At 35.7% G+C, this 17,927-nt stretch overlaps 4 protein-coding genes across 7 annotated transcripts in view; 3 read left to right on the forward strand and 1 right to left on the reverse strand.

Moving 5' to 3' along the window:
* LOC108753423 (enhancer of polycomb homolog 1) overlaps nt 1-4,885 on the forward strand; it is a 6,318-nt gene extending 1,433 nt beyond the window's left edge. The window contains exons 2-10 of the mRNA XM_018494967.1: nt 36-174; nt 282-523; nt 746-1,002; nt 1,080-1,212; nt 1,345-1,647; nt 2,007-2,158; nt 2,237-2,371; nt 2,512-3,576; nt 3,790-4,885. Of these exons, the coding sequence (XP_018350469.1) occupies nt 36-174; nt 282-523; nt 746-1,002; nt 1,080-1,212; nt 1,345-1,647; nt 2,007-2,158; nt 2,237-2,371; nt 2,512-3,576; nt 3,790-3,907 (2,544 nt within the window). The 3' untranslated portion in view covers nt 3,908-4,885. The remainder of the gene's footprint in view (nt 1-35; nt 175-281; nt 524-745; nt 1,003-1,079; nt 1,213-1,344; nt 1,648-2,006; nt 2,159-2,236; nt 2,372-2,511; nt 3,577-3,789) is intronic.
* A 5,815-nt stretch (nt 4,886-10,700) lies between these two features.
* LOC108753636 (fanconi-associated nuclease 1-like) lies at nt 10,701-15,388 on the forward strand. Of its 3 annotated transcripts, none has more exons than XM_018495407.1 (9): nt 10,701-11,115; nt 11,472-11,758; nt 11,848-13,286; nt 13,370-13,501; nt 13,588-14,034; nt 14,108-14,516; nt 14,591-14,713; nt 14,837-14,947; nt 15,280-15,388. In XM_018495407.1, exons 2-9 carry the CDS (start codon nt 11,624-11,626, stop codon nt 15,334-15,336), a joined length of 2,853 nt encoding a protein of 950 aa, XP_018350909.1. In that variant the 5' UTR covers nt 10,701-11,115; nt 11,472-11,623; the 3' UTR covers nt 15,337-15,388. The 3 variants fall into 3 exon arrangements, with proteins under 3 accessions (XP_018350909.1, XP_018350910.1, XP_018350908.1); XM_018495408.1 differs by lacking the exon at nt 15,280-15,388 and having other exon boundaries at nt 11,848-12,541; nt 12,653-13,286; nt 14,837-15,048; XM_018495406.1 differs by lacking the exon at nt 15,280-15,388 and having other exon boundaries at nt 14,837-15,048.
* Nucleotides 14,977-17,015, reverse strand: LOC108753637 (NAD-dependent protein deacylase sirtuin-5, mitochondrial-like). Its single transcript, XM_018495409.1, has 5 exons — nt 16,483-17,015; nt 16,116-16,330; nt 15,899-16,041; nt 15,545-15,695; nt 14,977-15,054 (listed from the first exon to the last, which is right to left on the reverse strand). Exons 1-5 carry the CDS (start codon nt 16,723-16,725, stop codon nt 15,000-15,002), a joined length of 807 nt encoding a protein of 268 aa, XP_018350911.1. The 5' UTR covers nt 16,726-17,015; the 3' UTR covers nt 14,977-14,999.
* Nucleotides 17,016-17,486: 471 nt separating this feature from the next.
* Nucleotides 17,487-17,927, forward strand: part of LOC108753610 (mediator of RNA polymerase II transcription subunit 8) — a 2,597-nt gene continuing 2,156 nt past the window's right edge. For both annotated transcript variants that reach the window (XM_018495360.1, XM_018495361.1), the window contains exon 1: nt 17,487-17,839. In XM_018495360.1, coding sequence (XP_018350862.1) covers nt 17,675-17,839 — 165 coding nt within the window. In that variant the 5' untranslated portion in view covers nt 17,487-17,674. The remainder of the gene's footprint in view (nt 17,840-17,927) is intronic.

Genomic DNA, 17,927 nt, shown 5'->3' on the forward strand with positions numbered 1-17,927 from the left:
CTTTCATTAAATATATAATTTTATTTGTTATATAGGAACATCATCTTCAAAGGGCGATATGTACGGGTCTAATCATTCCTACTCCTGAAGTAACCGATCTGGCAGATGCGGAGACTTATAACAAGATATATCCTGCTGATTATAAGCTGCCTCGCCAACTAATACATATGCAACGTAAGAGCATATTAAAATTGTTGTTTTTATTATATTTTTTAAATTTGTGTTAATCTTTGATAGATAATTTTATATATATATAAAATTGGATTTACTTCTTTTTGCAGCCTTTGCTATGGAACAAGACATACCTGATTACGATATGGATTCTGAAGATGAAAAATGGGTTGCGCTACAAAGCCGTAAGATGGAATTGACTCCTCTCCAATTTGAAGAAATGATGGATCGTCTGGAGAAGAGTTCAGGACAAACGGTAGTTACCCTCAACGAAGCCAAGGCACTTTTGAAGGAGGATGATGATTTGATTATCGCGGTGTTTGATTATTGGCTCAACAAGCGTCTCAAAACTGTAAGCATCACATTTTTGTAATGTGCTTTTGAGGTTATGTCATATTAATGTACATGTACTGCTTAGATTATATTTATTATTAATTTAGGAATATAGGAGTGTGTACCAATTTTATCCTATGAGTTTTCTTTTAATTTTTTTTTATAAAATTAATAAAATTTTTTTATATTTTTAAATTAATTTCTTGAATACAATATTAATAATAACATATATTTTCCACAGCAACATCCTTTGCTGTTAACTGTTAAAACAGAGAATCGATTTGGCTCAGCTGCCAATAATCCATATTTTGCATTCAGACGACGTACTGAGAAAATGCAAACGCGTAAGAATCGCAAAAACGATGAAACCAGCTATGAGAAAATGTTGAAGCTTCGTAGAGATCTTAGTAGAGCAGTCACGCTTTTGGAAATGGTGAAACGTCGAGAAAAGACAAAACGTGAACATCTACATCTCACAATCGAGATTTACGAGAAACGGTTTGTACAAAACCATGATGACATTTTAGTATGCATTACAGTGTTTGTTAAATAGAAATTTTTTACTGATTTCATAGATATCAAGCGCAAGATTTCAGTGGACAAATATTGTCAGAGGTGTCGGCGTTAAAGGCACCGAGACCAGCTTTTGCTCCACTCTTTACTAATCAGTTCGGTGTTCATCAAAATTGGACAAATAAAGTTTGTAAAGTATGTACCAGCTTTAAAGAATTTGTTCATCTTTGATAATTAAATTATCTTTAGGATGTTCCGAAGGAGAAATATTGCCTTCATGTTTGCTATATAGTATAATTTTTAACATCATTTTTTCTTTTAATTTAGGATGAAGTAGTGCCCAGGAAAGAAAAGAGACAGTATAAAAAGCGAAAACATAAAACGGATAGTAGAGGAGGAAGTTTGGACGACACTGGTATTCGTAACGGAACGGGTAGTGGTGGAGGTCGAGGAAATCGCCCAGGAGTTCTTGGAAGCGGGCTGGATCCACTCATAAGTTCGGATGAAGATAGCCCGCTTCCGTCTCATTCACACTCCCAGCCCTCGTTACCCTCTGATCGCGATGACGAAGACACCGCAGACGAGGGCCAATTCGCTTTTCGTCGAAATAGGAATAGCTCTTATTTACCGGTAAGTTATTATACGTTTTTTTTCTTAAAATATAATTCTATTTAGTTTGTTATTGATAGAAATTAGACCGATAAGAATAAATAAGAAAAAGAATCCTGTTTTTGATCTAAGCGGAAATTAAATACTCTGATGCATCATATTAATTTATTTTTTTTGTAAATATAAGTACAGTAATGATGTTGATTTGATTAATTATCGATGATTAATGATTATTGCCTGATTGGAATTGATCAATCGATATTGAGATTATCTACGATTTAAGCCTAGAGTTTTTTCTATAAGTTACTGTAACTGGACAAGTCATTAAGATAAAAATAGTCAATGATTTCTTAGAATTTTAAACTTTTCTCTTTGCACAGCCTGTATCAGGTGGTTTTGGAAATTGGCCTTGGTGTGATAAAAGCGAAGGCGGTATTGCTGATAAAAAGTACAGATTTGCGCTGACTAGCATTAGCAAACCGATGCCAAGGTGTATTGGCTTCGCACGACGAAGAATTGGTCGTGGTGGCAGGTATGATATCTGTTCAGCTGATAAATGTTGAGATACAATGACATTTATTTGACTGTTTGTTTTCTTGACGATTTGCAGAGTAATATTAGATCGCTGTACGGCCGATATGGATGATATGTGGTCTACTTTAGATTTCACGATACATGATTCCAATCGCGAGACAGTGGATTCGAACGCGACTGCCACAGCAACGACTACCGTCAAACAAGAGTGGTACGCTTTTTAATATTTATTATTAAACTAAATTTATAATTAAAGAATATTTAATATTATTTATACTCGTCAACGAAAGAAAAATAACTTTTATACATAATTGTATTTGTTACATGTATTTGTATTTTTGTCTTGAGCAGGTTACATTTTCGACCAAAGACTCCGCCTGTGCATAGTCCAAGTGAGGAAAGTACTGACGACACGGACTCGGACGTTGAGCCAATAATGTCTCGATCCAAGCTTCCATACCCGTTCCCACCTGACGCGACGTCCATATGCATCGAGGTGGAGCCGGAACGCGCGGGTGACGAATCGCCATTTACGTCGGAGTTCAATATCGCGGATTACTTCGTGATGGACACCATGTCAGACATGGAGCTCGCAGAGACGAGCCTCAGTAATACGGGTAGTGCGTGCGTCAGTGGTCTCTCAGATAGCAGCGTGAACGAATCACGGACAGACGGCGAGCTGGGCAGTTCACATTTTGTGGTGACACCGCTCGTGAATAATCTGTTCGCGCCGCTCACTATGGCACAGCATACCCGGCTTATCCAATGTAGTGGTTCTAGTGTTGTACATACTTCTACGAGTTCTTCGTCGATTCCTACCTTGTCCTCCGTCGTCGCGTGTACGACCAATCAAGCTAACGTAGCATCGAGTACAATGTCCACGCAGTGCACTGTCGGTGTCAGTGCCGCGGTCGATACACAATCGAATCATCAGTCCAAGCAGCAACACAGACAATTGCCGAACAATAGTGCTACTGCTTCCATTCTCTCGAAATCTTTGACTAGTCCGACAAATAATAGGAATGGTAGTAGCTGCGGTGGTAGTAGTGGCGGTGGTAGTGCAAATGTTAGAGTGTTTAGTGCGAGTACCACATGCGGCGGCAGCGGTGGGGGCGGTGGTGGTAGCAGTAGTAGCAGTAGCGGTAACGGCAGTAACGTCACAAACTTTGGCAATAGCCACCAAAACGGCCCGTTGCCGCACATAAACAACTCTAATAACCTGACGAACAGCACTCACGTTGTGAACAACCAACAGTCCACGTTAGTTCTGCCACAGAAGCATCCGCCGTCCAATCTGTTACCCGGCCTGATAACGCAAAGTAAATTGGCGACCCTCGCGAGGAAGCAGCAACAGCAGACGCAAAATCAGGCGCCACAGGTCCCAACGTCCGGGGAAATTACGCTTAATAGTAATAGGTAATTCATTATGCTTACAATTATGTAATTAGAAATTTTACATAATTAGAAAAAAAGCTAACGAATCTTCTTTCGCGAACGCTTGAAATACCAGGATCTAGCAGGAGCATCGTGATGATTCAATAACCGGAATGCGATGGCATGATCTTACACAAAATTTTAATTAAACGCTGTTCTAAACTTTATTGTGATTTATTATTCGTTTGATTTTAGTGAAAGTTTGGATATGGAAGTGGATGGAGTGGACAGTTCGCCATGCGATAGCAAACCGCAGCAGCAGCAGCTTGTACGGGCGAACAAAACAAATTCACTGGCGATGGAAGTGACATGATGCCTGCTATCGGCACCCCTGTTGCCGCCAATACGTCACTGGGGGCTTCGCTAATTCTCTTACCTTGCCTATGATGATCTGCTTCGGGCGAGAGATCGGACGCGTGATGATATACTGCTCTATGTTGACGTGAAAGAGCGATACGGCTAGGTACAATTGCTCCTCCAATCAGTTGTTTTATCATGGCGACACTAATCAGCGAATGCGTGGATTCTAATGCAAGTACCAAGTTTCTTTGTCTTCTCTCCATCGGAGGGATCGTGCTCCTCTTTCTTCAAATTATCTTTTTCCTTGCTCATTGAACGATCAATAGCAATTTACCGCAAATACGCTCAATAGCCATGTGAAAAATATTGCCATTGTTTTTGTAGATACAAGTAGTACCTTCCAACAGGAGAACATGTGATGACACGGTGTGACATAGTACATCATTACATCCTTGTTGTTCGCCAATGTTAAACAAAGATAAGAAGATTACTGTATTGTACTGAGTCGCTTGTTGGAAGGTACTTATAATTCCGAGAAGAACTAATCTATCCGATTAGCTGAAATTAGCACTAACGTTTTTTCATAATAGTGCTCGTTTTTTTTCTTTGTCTTTAAGAATAGGGAGTAATATATAGTCTAAGGACACAAATTGGGTTCTAACTACACGAATAGCTTAACTGTAAAAAAAAAAGTAAAAGAGATTGTGTGTATCATTAAGTTACTCGTCGAAATATAGCGTGCAATACTTCTCTTTTGTTTTTAGTGACAATAGTCTGAAATAATCTCGTTCGTTCAATGCAAGGAAAATCGTGATCGAAAATCGACAATGTAAATTAATTACGTTTATCTTGATTTAAAAATTTCTTATTTATCAGATCAATATCGTTCAATTATACAATAATTGGACGCACAATAATGCAACAAGCTTTCTCAGACACAGCATTGATTATTTAATTATTGAAATTCTACAAAAAAATCCTTTTAGTTTTATATATCTCAACATCTGTATCATTCAAAGTAGACACTTGAAAATATAAAAGCTTTACTTGGACATGTGGTCCAATCATCAGAAATTGTTTTGTCCTAAAATCGAATAAAATCAGATCGTTGTTTTGGAAAAGAAATGATTTCGGATAGTTTCCTGTAAGTTTCATTCGCAACAGTGTGTGGAAAATAGATACAAAGCATTACATTAGCAATGGTGGAGATTGTATAGTAATCTGCTTGTAAGTACAATAGAATATGCTCGAATTACATCTCGTCGCTTTCCAGATAATATTACAGGAAAGTAGATTAATTAATTTCTTACAAAAGTACGATTTTTCAATACTGTATATAGTATGTTTCGGTTCGCGAGTATTGTACGACTTTATATAGTAATGCTCCTTATATACATATATATATTATATATATATATATATACATATATATAATACTACGTTAAAGGCTTCCAGGCTGTGAAATATTGAAGCTATTGTTATCAATTAATCTTTGATAGCATTAAGTCATTGTAATCGTAAAATCGATTTTCTTTTTTTCCCCTCTTTCTCTTCAATAATCGCCAAAATGTACATTTTGATACCTGCATATCCGTCGGTACGTATTATACGCGACCGATATGCAATTATAATATAATGTAACTTTATAATGTTGCGTTTGGGAAGCTTGTATCACTGGATTTGTGTTTGCGCGGAAGGATCATTACATACTGTGTTAGAATCTACAAAGCTCACTGGGAGCCAGGGTTGGCAGACTAAATTTTTTTTTTTTTTTACTAATAAGACATTATGTTTCTTCTTAAATATGTTTCGTAATGTTTCAAATATGCTTTAAACAGTATTATAAAAAACGTGTTTAAAATATATTTAAAACAATTAAGCATGTTTTAAACTGTTTAAAACATGTTCTTACCAACTCTGCTGGGGGCAATGTATAAGAATACTTACGTCTTTCACATCAGTGACTGAAATTACCACTATCGATGTAGGGAAATACTTCGAGCTATGGTGTTTGGCAAAGTAAATATACAAGTTAAATTTCATTGTCTCTAAAGACAGATTCATTAACTGTACATGTGTTCTTCTACACGCGAATTTATTTCGTGACTTTTTTTATATCTCTCCCGTATAAATGAATTTAACGAAATAAGATCGAAGCAAGCTATTGCTACGATACTGCACTTCATATCACACTTTTATCTGTCCTCTCACAGATTCGGTATTCTACCGTACCGTAGATAAACGTAAACGTCAAAAAGCTGTTCGATACGTGTTCTTATTTGTAGAATAGAATTCTTATAACTCTCGAATAAACAAATACGGATACGAATGTCGGAATTCAAACCCATGTGAATCTTGCCACGTGTTATAGGCATATTGAGAGATTCGAGCATGCTAATAAAATTCGAGCGTGTCATTAAATCTCTATTTGGACAGGTATCTCAACGTTATCCTCCGAGAAAGCAACGTCATCAAATTATGAGTGGCATTCGTTCCCTTCACTGGTGTACATGTAATTCGCCTCAAAGTTCGAGAGGTAAAATCTGTTGATACAACTGAACAAATTATCTTGAATGTATCTACAGTCTACTCGAGCAAAATATCTCATCGTACTTGTACATTTAACCGATACAAACTTCCTCTAGGAACGTGTACGTTTTCGCTAACTCGGTATTTGATTCATTACCATGAAAAAAAAACATAGTATCTCTCTTGAGTTTTCCACATATAGATAACATGTATAACAGCTCTCTTCCTCTCTTAGTCTTTCTATAGGACACCACTTGCTTTTCTATCTTCTTCATTAAATTGCAAAATATGAAAACGTAAAAATATTAAAAAACATATAGAAGAAAACGAGAGATTATCTTTGTGATCGAACTGATGATTTATTGATTGTATACTTTACTTTTATAAACACTTACGGTGTTTTGGACTTTTCCAAATTAACAATATCTTTTCGGGATATATTGAGAGAGAGCGAGAGAGAGAGAGAGAGAGAGAGAGAGAGAGAAACAGATCAGAACGATTATTTGGTCGGAGTGCCTTGCAGAGAAACAGATCACTTTTGTACCCTTTGTAGTCACACTCGACTCTCATATTCTTCTTTGACATACTGATAGCTGTACTTTTCTTGTTATTGCAAACAGAATAACCGCGTACAAGAATGAATGATGAATTTGAGATTATGCAGTAATTGATTGTTATTTATTGCAAATTAAACTATGCAGACATTGATTATTGAGTATAATCGCCGCAGTAAACAAGGAATTCTTGATTTCTGATCTGTGAACGCCTGGTCTCAAAGGAATCTCTCGCGGTAGCGAGCCATAAAACGATTCGTCGCCAGCCGTAATGCCAGAATGAGGGGGAGTAAGATTATGGTGCGAGTAATTACAAAAATCGTAGGGAAACTTTTCGAAATCGTAATAAAATGAAATAAAAAAATCAGATATATTGTACATATAAAAATAATTACGCTTATTGTATCTCTTAATTTTAGGTAATTAATTAACTGAATAACTGTAATTAAAAAAAAAAAAAAAGAAACGTTGTTGTGGTAGACGCACAGCGAAATGTGTATGAAAATTTATGAATTTCAAGACGATTTTAGAAAGGAGGAGTAATAAAGAAATTTTATCCTGGATAGAACTTATTATTTTGATTAAGATCTTCACACTTTCGCCTGTACATTGTCGGGACGTGTTCTTTTTTTTGTGAGATCCGTTTTATTACACCGTGTTTGTACATACTCTTTAGATACTTCGTCGTTTCTCTCGTTTTTCTCAGATTCACTGTTGAGCATGAAACCGAAATTCCTCCGTTCTCTCCATCTTGTTTGCTCTCGTGTATTCATAGTATCTAGCTTTTATAAACGTTATCTGCTTACCGTAAACACATGCACGTACACATACACGAAACGCCGTACGTACAGCGTATATATGTATATGCTGCTATCGAGATTTCTAGCGACGCCTTGAAAACGAAAGAAGCGATAACTCTTCCGCCAAATGATTTTGAGAAGAACGAGCGACTTTATGCGAACGAAATGGAGGAAAAGGAAAATAAAGATTCGAGAATGTATTTGTAAAGAGAAGAGGTAAAATCGTTTATTTTAGTTGCTTTAAGAACAACGTATAGCGGATGTATATGGATTTTTATATAAAATTTATTAATGTTAAAGGTAATCCGATAGCCATTAAAGTTAAATAAAATGTCGAGAATCGAGATTTGAGGATCGCTCCAACCAAAGACTGAGTTCGCTTTACATTTCTCTGGTTTGGCAAACACGAAATTCCACTGCGGCTAAGACCGATAGCTGTTCATCTTGCGTACACTTCAATCGGACTCCCATTGAAAGACGTTCCGAAAAATTTATTGATCGAAAGAAAAGAAGAAGAGGAGAAGAAGCGAAATAGAGAGATCGGTCGTATCTCAAATGGTGAGACTTCGTGTTTACCTAATTCGTTGCATTCGCGAGAAACACAATAGTGTATCATATAAGTAGAAGTTAAGACCGATCAATGCAAATATTCCGAGTTGATGGTCGAGACGAAGGCGAAGAAAGGATAAGCCGGCTCGTTTATGCGTAGGGAAGAAGATTATCGGGAGAAGAGGAATGAGCTTAAACCTGGTCAATAGATCTACCTAGACGAGAAAGCTCCACGACACTTTTTCTGCGTGTTAATACAGATTTACGATTTAATATCAACCGACGCATCGAGGCACGATGTGTACCTACTTATATACATGTATTTTATTCTGTGAATACGGTGTAGGGCTTCCGCGTCGCTGTGCGACACAGGAAGATCCGATCGGGACGAAAAAGGAAAGAAACAAATAAATGAAAGAAGAGAAAAAGGACAGAGACGACGCTTCAGCCAAAGCTCCAATTTGAACGCGAGTCTTTGGGCACAAGTAATCTTTCTCTTGACAAGAACATTTGTACAGTCGAAGGACTGAAATAGTCGGGAGCTGAAAGGAGACACTGGGAGTTCTATATACGATCGCGTACATATACGAGATGTGTACATACAGGATATGTTGCACGAATCCAGCATTGTAGGAAAAAAATAATAAAAAAGGATAAGATAAAGCTTTATATAACCTGCTCAAAATGTGTCTACTACCGTTTTCATTATAAAGATTATGCGGTCTCAGCATGAAATGAAACGCATATGCCCTACAAAGCTGGACTTACAGGACATCCCGTAGAACGTTAACTCCGGACGGCCCTTCGACCTGTTCCTCGATACGACACGTCGTCTGATCAAGTCCGTCACCTGTTAACACCCCTCGATGCTGCGCAACGTCTTATTTATCGAGAGAGCTGCAATATTCGACACATGAATTATTACTCATATTACTTTGTAAATTATATGAAATTATTACGCATATTATTGTATAAATTATATGAAATTATTACGCATATTATATTATATAATTTAACTGTATGTTTTATCTTTCCAAACTTTCAGTTGCAACCGTTTCGTCCAAACACGAGAGATATTATTTCAATCTTTATTGTTGCCATGATAAAGAATAGAGAGGTGTTATCAGGTGGACGAGTCGGCATTTCCCCGCAATTTATGTATAGAGACCTAAGTATTAATTATTCGTAATCATTGCGATTAACGGCGCGCGCGAGATAGCGGATATAATTAATTGAGTGTGTGTGTGTTTGGGTGTGTGTGTGTGTGTATGTGTGTGTGTGTGTATATACATATATATTATAAGTCAATTTACGGGTTGCATTTTTTGGCTATTAAATATATTCTAATTAGCGTGTAACTCCGAGGGGGAGGGAGAAGAACGAAACCGGCGGATGCGTATCGAATGACTTGTACATATTCGTATACATATGTACGTATACACGTAGCGCATCTCGTGGGCTCTGTACATGCAAACACGACATACATAAATACATATATATCTGTGTATATATATATTTATGTATGCATATATATATAAAGATAAAAATATATAAAATGAGAGAGAGAGAGAGAGAGAGAGAGAAGAATGAGACGCGTTAGGTCACAATTCGCTATATACAATACCTATGAGCAACTCGGCGAGCCTAATGCAATTGATATTTGAATTAATAATTTAAAATTTGCATCCATTTCGTTTGCGTTCATCATGCAGCAACAAGACTTTTAAAATGCGCGTCACGAATCCCGTTTCTTTGTATTTGTTGAACGAGAGAAAAATAGATAAAAGCGTCGTTTTCTTACGTTTTCTTACGAGAAAATTACATTTGATACAACAAACGATAAAATCCGAACAAAGTGGATCTGCCAAAATAAATTCCGATTACGCTGGCTATTAAACAATCTTTCTTTTCTATGTTTTTTTAAAGCTTACCTAACTCTTCAGAATTAATGCTTTAACTTTGTTAAATTTGAATATAAGACAAATTTTTTCTCACAAAATTATTTTTTTTTTTTCCGTATAAATATGATAAAATGTACATATTCTTGTAAGGATTTCTTAAAACGTGCGTTTTTATGTTCAATCATTGTTTGACGTTTTATTTTTGTTACACATTTATAAACTTATGTCTATAAATGCGAATGCAGTCACTGATATTACTAAATTAGTGCATACTAAAGGTTAGTATTAGTGCTATACGTGAACTTAGAAATTATTTTATTACTTATTTAAATTAAATAAGTTTATAAATAAATTTATTAATTTAATTGTTTAAAATATTTATACTTTACAAATATAAAAGCATAAATATTTTTATTAAATATCTAATAATTATAATTGTCATGTCATTCAACAGAGTAATATACTTTTTATTTGTTGTCAAAGTTAATTATTTTATTCGCTGCATTTAGATACTTTAATATGCACTCTCTAAAAGTAATCCAAGTGACCAAATTCGTTATACACTTTATATCTAATGAATGACGTAATCATCGCGAAAGTGCTGAGTCTTTACGCTGAGTCAATCGCTAGGTTTTTCCCGCCGGGAAATGACATTGTGCCGCTCACGTTTCCCGCCAAGCAAGATACGCGCGTCTGCGTGGAAGAGCGAGTCTAACCTTATCTGTCTAATGGACACAGCAGTGTGACATATACTTGCATGTACTCACTCGCCGAGTTGGTGATTGATTCTATACAGGTGTTTTCGACATCGAGACGCGTCTCGCAGATTCGCAATCCCTTTAGTCTTTCCTACGGCGTACGCGCGACTTCTGGATCTTTATCTTTAAGGTAAGACGAGGATAACGAAACTCACCGTTTCGCTAGGCTTTACATACCCCGTCGACGTCCTTCGGTAGTTTTTAAACTTACGGGAAGAGTTGCAAGGGACAGAGTATTAAAACGCCGTCGATACTTAGATTTCGTCGCGACACGATCCACATTCTGGATCTGTATGGCTTAGACAAACGACACACTTGTATCCGCCGGTGATTTGTATGGACTGTGTAAATACTGTAATTTCCTTGGTCGATACGCTATGGTTTAAATTAAGTTCTACTTTTAAGGATAGGATAATGTACGAACGAAATAAAAAAGGATTGAGAGCAAATGGTTGATGCAGAGTGACCCTCCGTTCGTTCCTTCAGGTGTCCGAGAACGTGCTTGCAGTCGTGTCTGCGCTTGGGTCCCTTTTGTTTATTCCATTGAGGCATCAGTATAACGTAAATAGTATAATTTACAGTAGTTTGTCAGCAGGCCATAGAGATGGTTTGTCTTTAAGCTGAACATTTTTCCTCTAATGATGGCACAAACCAGAATAGATCAGTATTATAAAGTTACAAGCAATAACAAAATAAAGGAATCTGAAAGTGTAAAAGGCAATATTGAAAAGTCATCTAATGCGAGATCCAAAAGCCCAATTATTGGAAGGACGGTAAGTTATAATTATCATTAGTTATCTAATGAACATTTTAACAATTTGAGTATTAATAATATGTTGAATTTTATTTTTTTCTTATACAGAAAGGTAGACAAGTATCAAGCAATTCAAGAACTCCTATACGTAAGAACAAGCAAAGCCCATATAAAATAAACAAAAAACAAAATGGAATGCATGATAATGTCTCGTTTGGCAGTGGGGCATTTCCTTTCAAGGCTAATATGAATAACAGTCCAATTAAAATTGCAGAAAATATGACAGTAATGTCACCAACCATTGAACATAATTCTCCTGATATAATATGTGTTGAAAGTCAACAATGTACTGTATCACACAGTAATATAAAGTCCACTCCCAAGACATTTGTAACAAAAAACGTGCGAGAATCATTACCCGCAAAGATACCGCGAAGGAAATTGTTCATGGATAAAGCCAAGTACAGTCCAACTAAATTATTCGAAAATAGAATCGAGAATAGTCCAACTAAAATTATAGAAAATAAGACAATAATGTCTCCAACCACTAAACATACTTCTCCTGATATAATATATGTTGGAAGTCAACAACATACTGCATCATACAGTGGTACAAAGTTTACGCCAAAAACATCGTCTCCATTAAAAATCACGCTAAATAAGTCATCTCCAATGATAACGCGAAAGAAATTGTTCAACGATAGAATTGAGGAACTAACATCCGCAACGATAAGTAATTTAAATTTAGCCAAAGAAGGAGCCATTGCTAACAATGACATTGATCTGGAAAAGGTTTACTCGAGTAAGAAATTTAACTACAAATACAATCCCATAGACACTACAGTTTCGACAAAATACGAAATTAACGATGTAGTTGTACCTACGGATAAGAATTCACTACTTTTCTTCCTAGCTATTGTTACTGTATTCTCTAAACCAATCAATTGCGGATATTTCGATCAGGACGAATTGGATTTCGTATTTTCGATGATCACTCTTCGAAGAAATGCACAAGCATTACTGATACGTATGCTGAAAAGGAAGCATACGTGGCATAGGATAAGCAATATTAAATACGATGAGATATCCAATGATTTGAAGCCCATCTTTGATGAGCTTGTATCACGATCTATGTTTAAAAATAACATGGATGAAGAAAATATATTCAGTTTACTGAACTTGCTGCACGCCAATGAAGTTAGCAAGATTTGTAAGGAATTAAAGATCAGTATTCGTGGAAAAAGGTTGAGTATAGAATCAATTTTGACATTTTGCAAAACGAAATCATTGTTTCCCGGAATGACGACTCCTGCCACTAAACTACGCGCGTCGGTCAACAAGCTTTTGGGGGATTGTATATTATTGAACGACAAAGTAAAAGAATTGGTTGATAGAATAATTACGTTGCTGATACCTAATCGAAATCCTGACGAGACGTTTGTGGATGTATTTCAAACGTTATGGAACGTTGAGGCGGATGAGCTAGAGTTTCCAGAAGTAACTATAAGTGACCTGCCTATCTTCGTCAGCAAAAGACATTTGCTAGAGTAAATTTATTGCCTTTATGATTTATCTTTTATCATTTTTGAATCTTATTTTAATTTGAATCTTATATATATATATCTTACAGTTATATTGAAGCTAAAAATGCATTGACTAATATATTAACTGCAATTGAGAAAAAACAATGGGATACCGTACAGAATTTTGGAACTTTAGCTGCGCAACGTTTACCACTCTTCTTAGAAGTAGAATCGGAAAGGTAAGAAAAATGTAATTGACGGAATATATTTATTTAAAATGAGATCATTGTAAAGTAAATTTATTTTATACTGCGTCCATTTGCAGTTTTCAAGATTCTAGTCTGCCTCATCACATTAGACACTTTATGCCAGGTTACATATGGCTCAAAGTCTTATCGAAAAGCATCGATGCATTTAAAAAGTCCAAGGAAACGCTGTCACAGGCGATACAATTTTTGCTAATATTAATAGAGCAGAATTGTCATATGAAACATAGAAAAGGCGAATGGTATAATGAATTGATTAAGATAGAAATGTTTCATAAGAAAAATTTTGAAGCTAGTTTTATGTTCTTATCACAAGCAATGTTATGTGAGAACCTGACAGAAGTTGATGAATTCAACCTGTTCGACAGAGCAAAAAAAATTGATAAAAGAAAATCCGGTATCGAAAAAAGAACAAAAAACTCTGTTAAAATTATGTTGAACAGTGTATTTAGCAAGATACAACTTACACATCAGAATTCCAAGACGATAGAAGGAACAGCATGCGAGTAAGATTTAAATTTTTAACTATTTAAATAGAGATTAAGATATGTATATCTCTTATAATATATATCTTGCCAGGAATACTTCACAGGGGAAGAGCACTTGGTGTATCAGCAGGGGAATAGACCAAGTATACGGTTCGGTCGAAAGTCTGGCGATATATCATTACAAAAACGAAGGATATATCAAAGGCGTGCACTGTGAAGGTGCCTTTCCAATCACCCTGTTCGCTACATTATTTTGGAACGAAATATATAATATAAACGTTCCTGGCGCGTGGGTATCGTCGTATCAGGATGCGCCGTTAGATTTGTATACGTCGGAATTTTACGAGAATAGAAAAAAAGAAATAGACGAGAAGCTTCAAGATATTCGAAGTTATGATTCGGAAAAATTGAGCAAACATTTGCAGAATGAGTTTGAATCGTATTCTAAGTACAAGTCTATTTCTCAGGGCAATATTTTTGATGACAGTAACATCTTCAAGGTAAGTAATAAATATTCCCAGCTAATTAATAAATTTTAATAAAACACATTACAAATATCGCACTTGTTTTGCAGGAAATAGCGTTTTGCTTAGGCGTAAAAGGTGTGGTTGGAATATGCGAACGACTCATTCACAACTTTTCACTCTGGAAAGCTGGTTTTCCAGATATAATTGTGTGGAATATAAATACAAAACAGGTAAGTCAATCTTTTTTTTCTATGTACAATTTTAAGAAGTTCATATAAAATAAGTCTTAATAATACCTTCTATTCTAATTTGAACGTAAGTTCCATAAAATTATAACCTAATATATTTTTTAGTACAAAATTGTAGAAGTGAAAGGTCCGAATGATAAGTTATCAACCAAACAAACATTATGGTTGAATTACTTAAATAGAATTGGATTGAATACAGAAGTATGCTACTGTGAGGTAATCATTTTTTATATTATAAAAGCTCAATTATTTTATTATATATACCCTTTTAAGGCGCCAGTGCTTCTGTCACAGTGATAGAACAGAGACCTTGGAAGTGATATCTGTAAAATAATTTATTAAAAAAAATTATTAATTCATGATTTAATGTGATAGATCTATTTTCTGTAGCTAGATTAATATACATATTTGGAACTTAAAATGAAATAGATATATGTTTGATATTTGGCGAAAGCGAGAAAGAAAGATCTAGTTTAGTGCACAGGAATAAAAAACAAAAAAAAAAGAGATGTAATATGCAACGTAACATATTCTTTTTCTTATTACAGTCAAATGCGAGTCATTCTCGAGGGCGTAAACGAAAGCATGAAGAAGCTGTGATATAACTTTCTATCAATGATTATACAGATATTTTATATTTTGCATACATGAAAAAGATAAAGACAATATATTTTATATTATCAAGCTATTGTGATATCTATTTATATAGGTCTATAGATTTTTTATCTTTAAACTGTAGAAACTTTAATTATTTTAGAGAATTTTTAAATTATAAAAGACATTTTTTATTGACAAAGAAGTTTCTATACTCACTGCAATTGTTTTGTGGCTGGCGTTTCCTCTATATTGAATTCTGCAACCGGTACATTACGTTGTGCGACTTGCGGTGCAAACATAGCGGCTGGATATACGATTGCAGAGGTTCCAATAACCAGGCAAGCGTCACACGTTTCCACAATGTTATCTGCAGTTTAAAAAAATTTGTGAATGATAAACATATTTTAGTTTTCTTGTATTGATATATATACTTTACACATATATCGCGATGTTTTTAATCAAAGACTCCGCTTTTTTTCGCTCGTTTTATACGATATTTTATATGAGCAGAATTTTACTTTATCATATTTTGAATGTACAGTTATGTTTTTGTTAAATAAAATTACGCACAGGCTTTCTCCAACACGTTTGCATCCAACTGTTCTCCGAACCATATAATGTCAGGTCGTAGTAACCCTCCACAATCTTTGATTTCGCAACGTGGTAATTCTTCTATTGGAATATCAGAAGACATAATGTTTGGATCAGGAGCTCTGCTTACATACATTATCATCAGATCGACAAGAAGATGGTTTTGTCTTATGTTATTTGCAGTTATATTACGGACCCTTTTCCTGCTAGTGCTGGGCAGATGGGAATGTTCTCGTTAACAGCAACGTTGCGGCACTTGGTGCAGCGTGTTCTATAAAGTGAACCATGTAATTCCAGTACATCTGTAGCTCCAGCTTTTTGATGCAGATTATCTATGTTTTGCGTGACGATCGACACCCTTTTACCCTCCGCTATCTTGCGTTTCTGGAAATCTGCTACAGCTTCGTGTGCCTAGGAATTAAAAAGAAAGGACAAGAATATAGTATGTTTTTCTATTGTTTTCCACTCATTAAAACTCATTAAAAATAGACAAGAATATTATGAAAGGAAAGCTTTTGTAATGTTGATATTTGTTTTTCTAACATTTTTATTCTTCGAATTACCTTATTTGGTTTGACCTTGCTCGCTAACTGCCTACGGTATTCATAGAACTCCCAGACTAGTGAAGGATTCGCCGCGAAGGCTTCCGGCGTCGCAAGACTCGGTGCCTGGTATTTACGCCAAAAACCACCAGCACCCCGGAAAGTCGGTACGCCGGATTCAGCAGAGATCCCGCTGCCGGTGAGGATCAGGATGTTGCTGGCGTTTGCAAGGACCTCGCGAAAAGACTTCATTACGTTGTGCATCGATGTCGTCCCGTGCGAAAATGAGTTGCAATTAAACAATGATTAATAATTCTCGCAAGTAATCCCGAGCGATCACGTGTACGCGGCGATCAGCTGGCGAACAGCTGACCCACGATGACAAGCTCTTTGTTTTTCGTAGCTGCGTCGTCTGCAATATGCGGACTAAGTTTCGTATAAGATCTATGAGAAGTACTTAAGTTAAAAATTGACCGATCACAATCGATTATTTCTCTCTCATTTAGCTGTGATTGGTGAACTTCTTGGTCTTACTTTTTACATCAACTTATTCTGCATATTATAGATGACACATTACACTTTATGCACTTAAAGTGAAATAGATGTATAATTAAATGTTCGAGAGCGAAAGAGAAGAGACGAGAAATTAACGCTCAATTGTATAAAAAAACAAATCCCTTGCATTATCATGTTAAATCACGCTAATCTCGTGATATTTTTTTGCGTTCAAAAGTAAGTCTTGTTTTTTATGCCTGCCATTAGATCTTTTTATTTTAGTTAAATGTCCAACATATATCTATTTCATTTTTTTAAAAGTATACAAGGTCAATTATAAAAACAAACTTTATTTTTCAAATTCCCTAGTTTAGTGTATGTAGGGACGTGTTCATTGTATCATGTCATCCTTGTTTAATGTTCGATAAACAACAACGATGGAGTGATACCTGGGTGACACTCGAGTGGGAATCTAAACCCAGCATAGGTTAGGTTTGAGATGTATTAGAGTGATTGGACATATTGTATATATCTAGACACCAGCTGCCGAACCGAAGGAAGGAGAGAGTGGAACGTGAAACTAAGTGAGGTGTGAAGTTGATGAGCGTGAGTTAGATGAGTGAGATACACTTTCACATTTTATGTGATTTTGCGGCGACGAACAAAAGAATAGATTGGAATTCAAATATCAAACGCATTTAATAATAGAAATTGCGCAATGCAAAGAGAGGAAAAACAACAGGACTCGGCTTTAGAAGCCATAATAATGCGAGTGAACGATCTGAAGAACGCAATTTCTGCAATGATATTCAAGGTGGAGCATGAATACGAGACCTTAAATTGGCCGAATTTCCTGGATAATTTTGCTCTTATCTCGGGTCATGTAAGTATCCTATTTTACTTTAATTAATTAACGCTAGAACTACTGATGTATTAATATATACTCATTTTTATTTAAATATAAGATAAGA

The sequence above is a fragment of the Trachymyrmex septentrionalis genome, unplaced genomic scaffold (assembly GCF_001594115.1).
Source record: "Trachymyrmex septentrionalis isolate Tsep2-gDNA-1 unplaced genomic scaffold, Tsep1.0 scaffold7, whole genome shotgun sequence".
Classification (NCBI taxonomy): Eukaryota; Metazoa; Arthropoda; class Insecta; order Hymenoptera; family Formicidae; genus Trachymyrmex; species Trachymyrmex septentrionalis.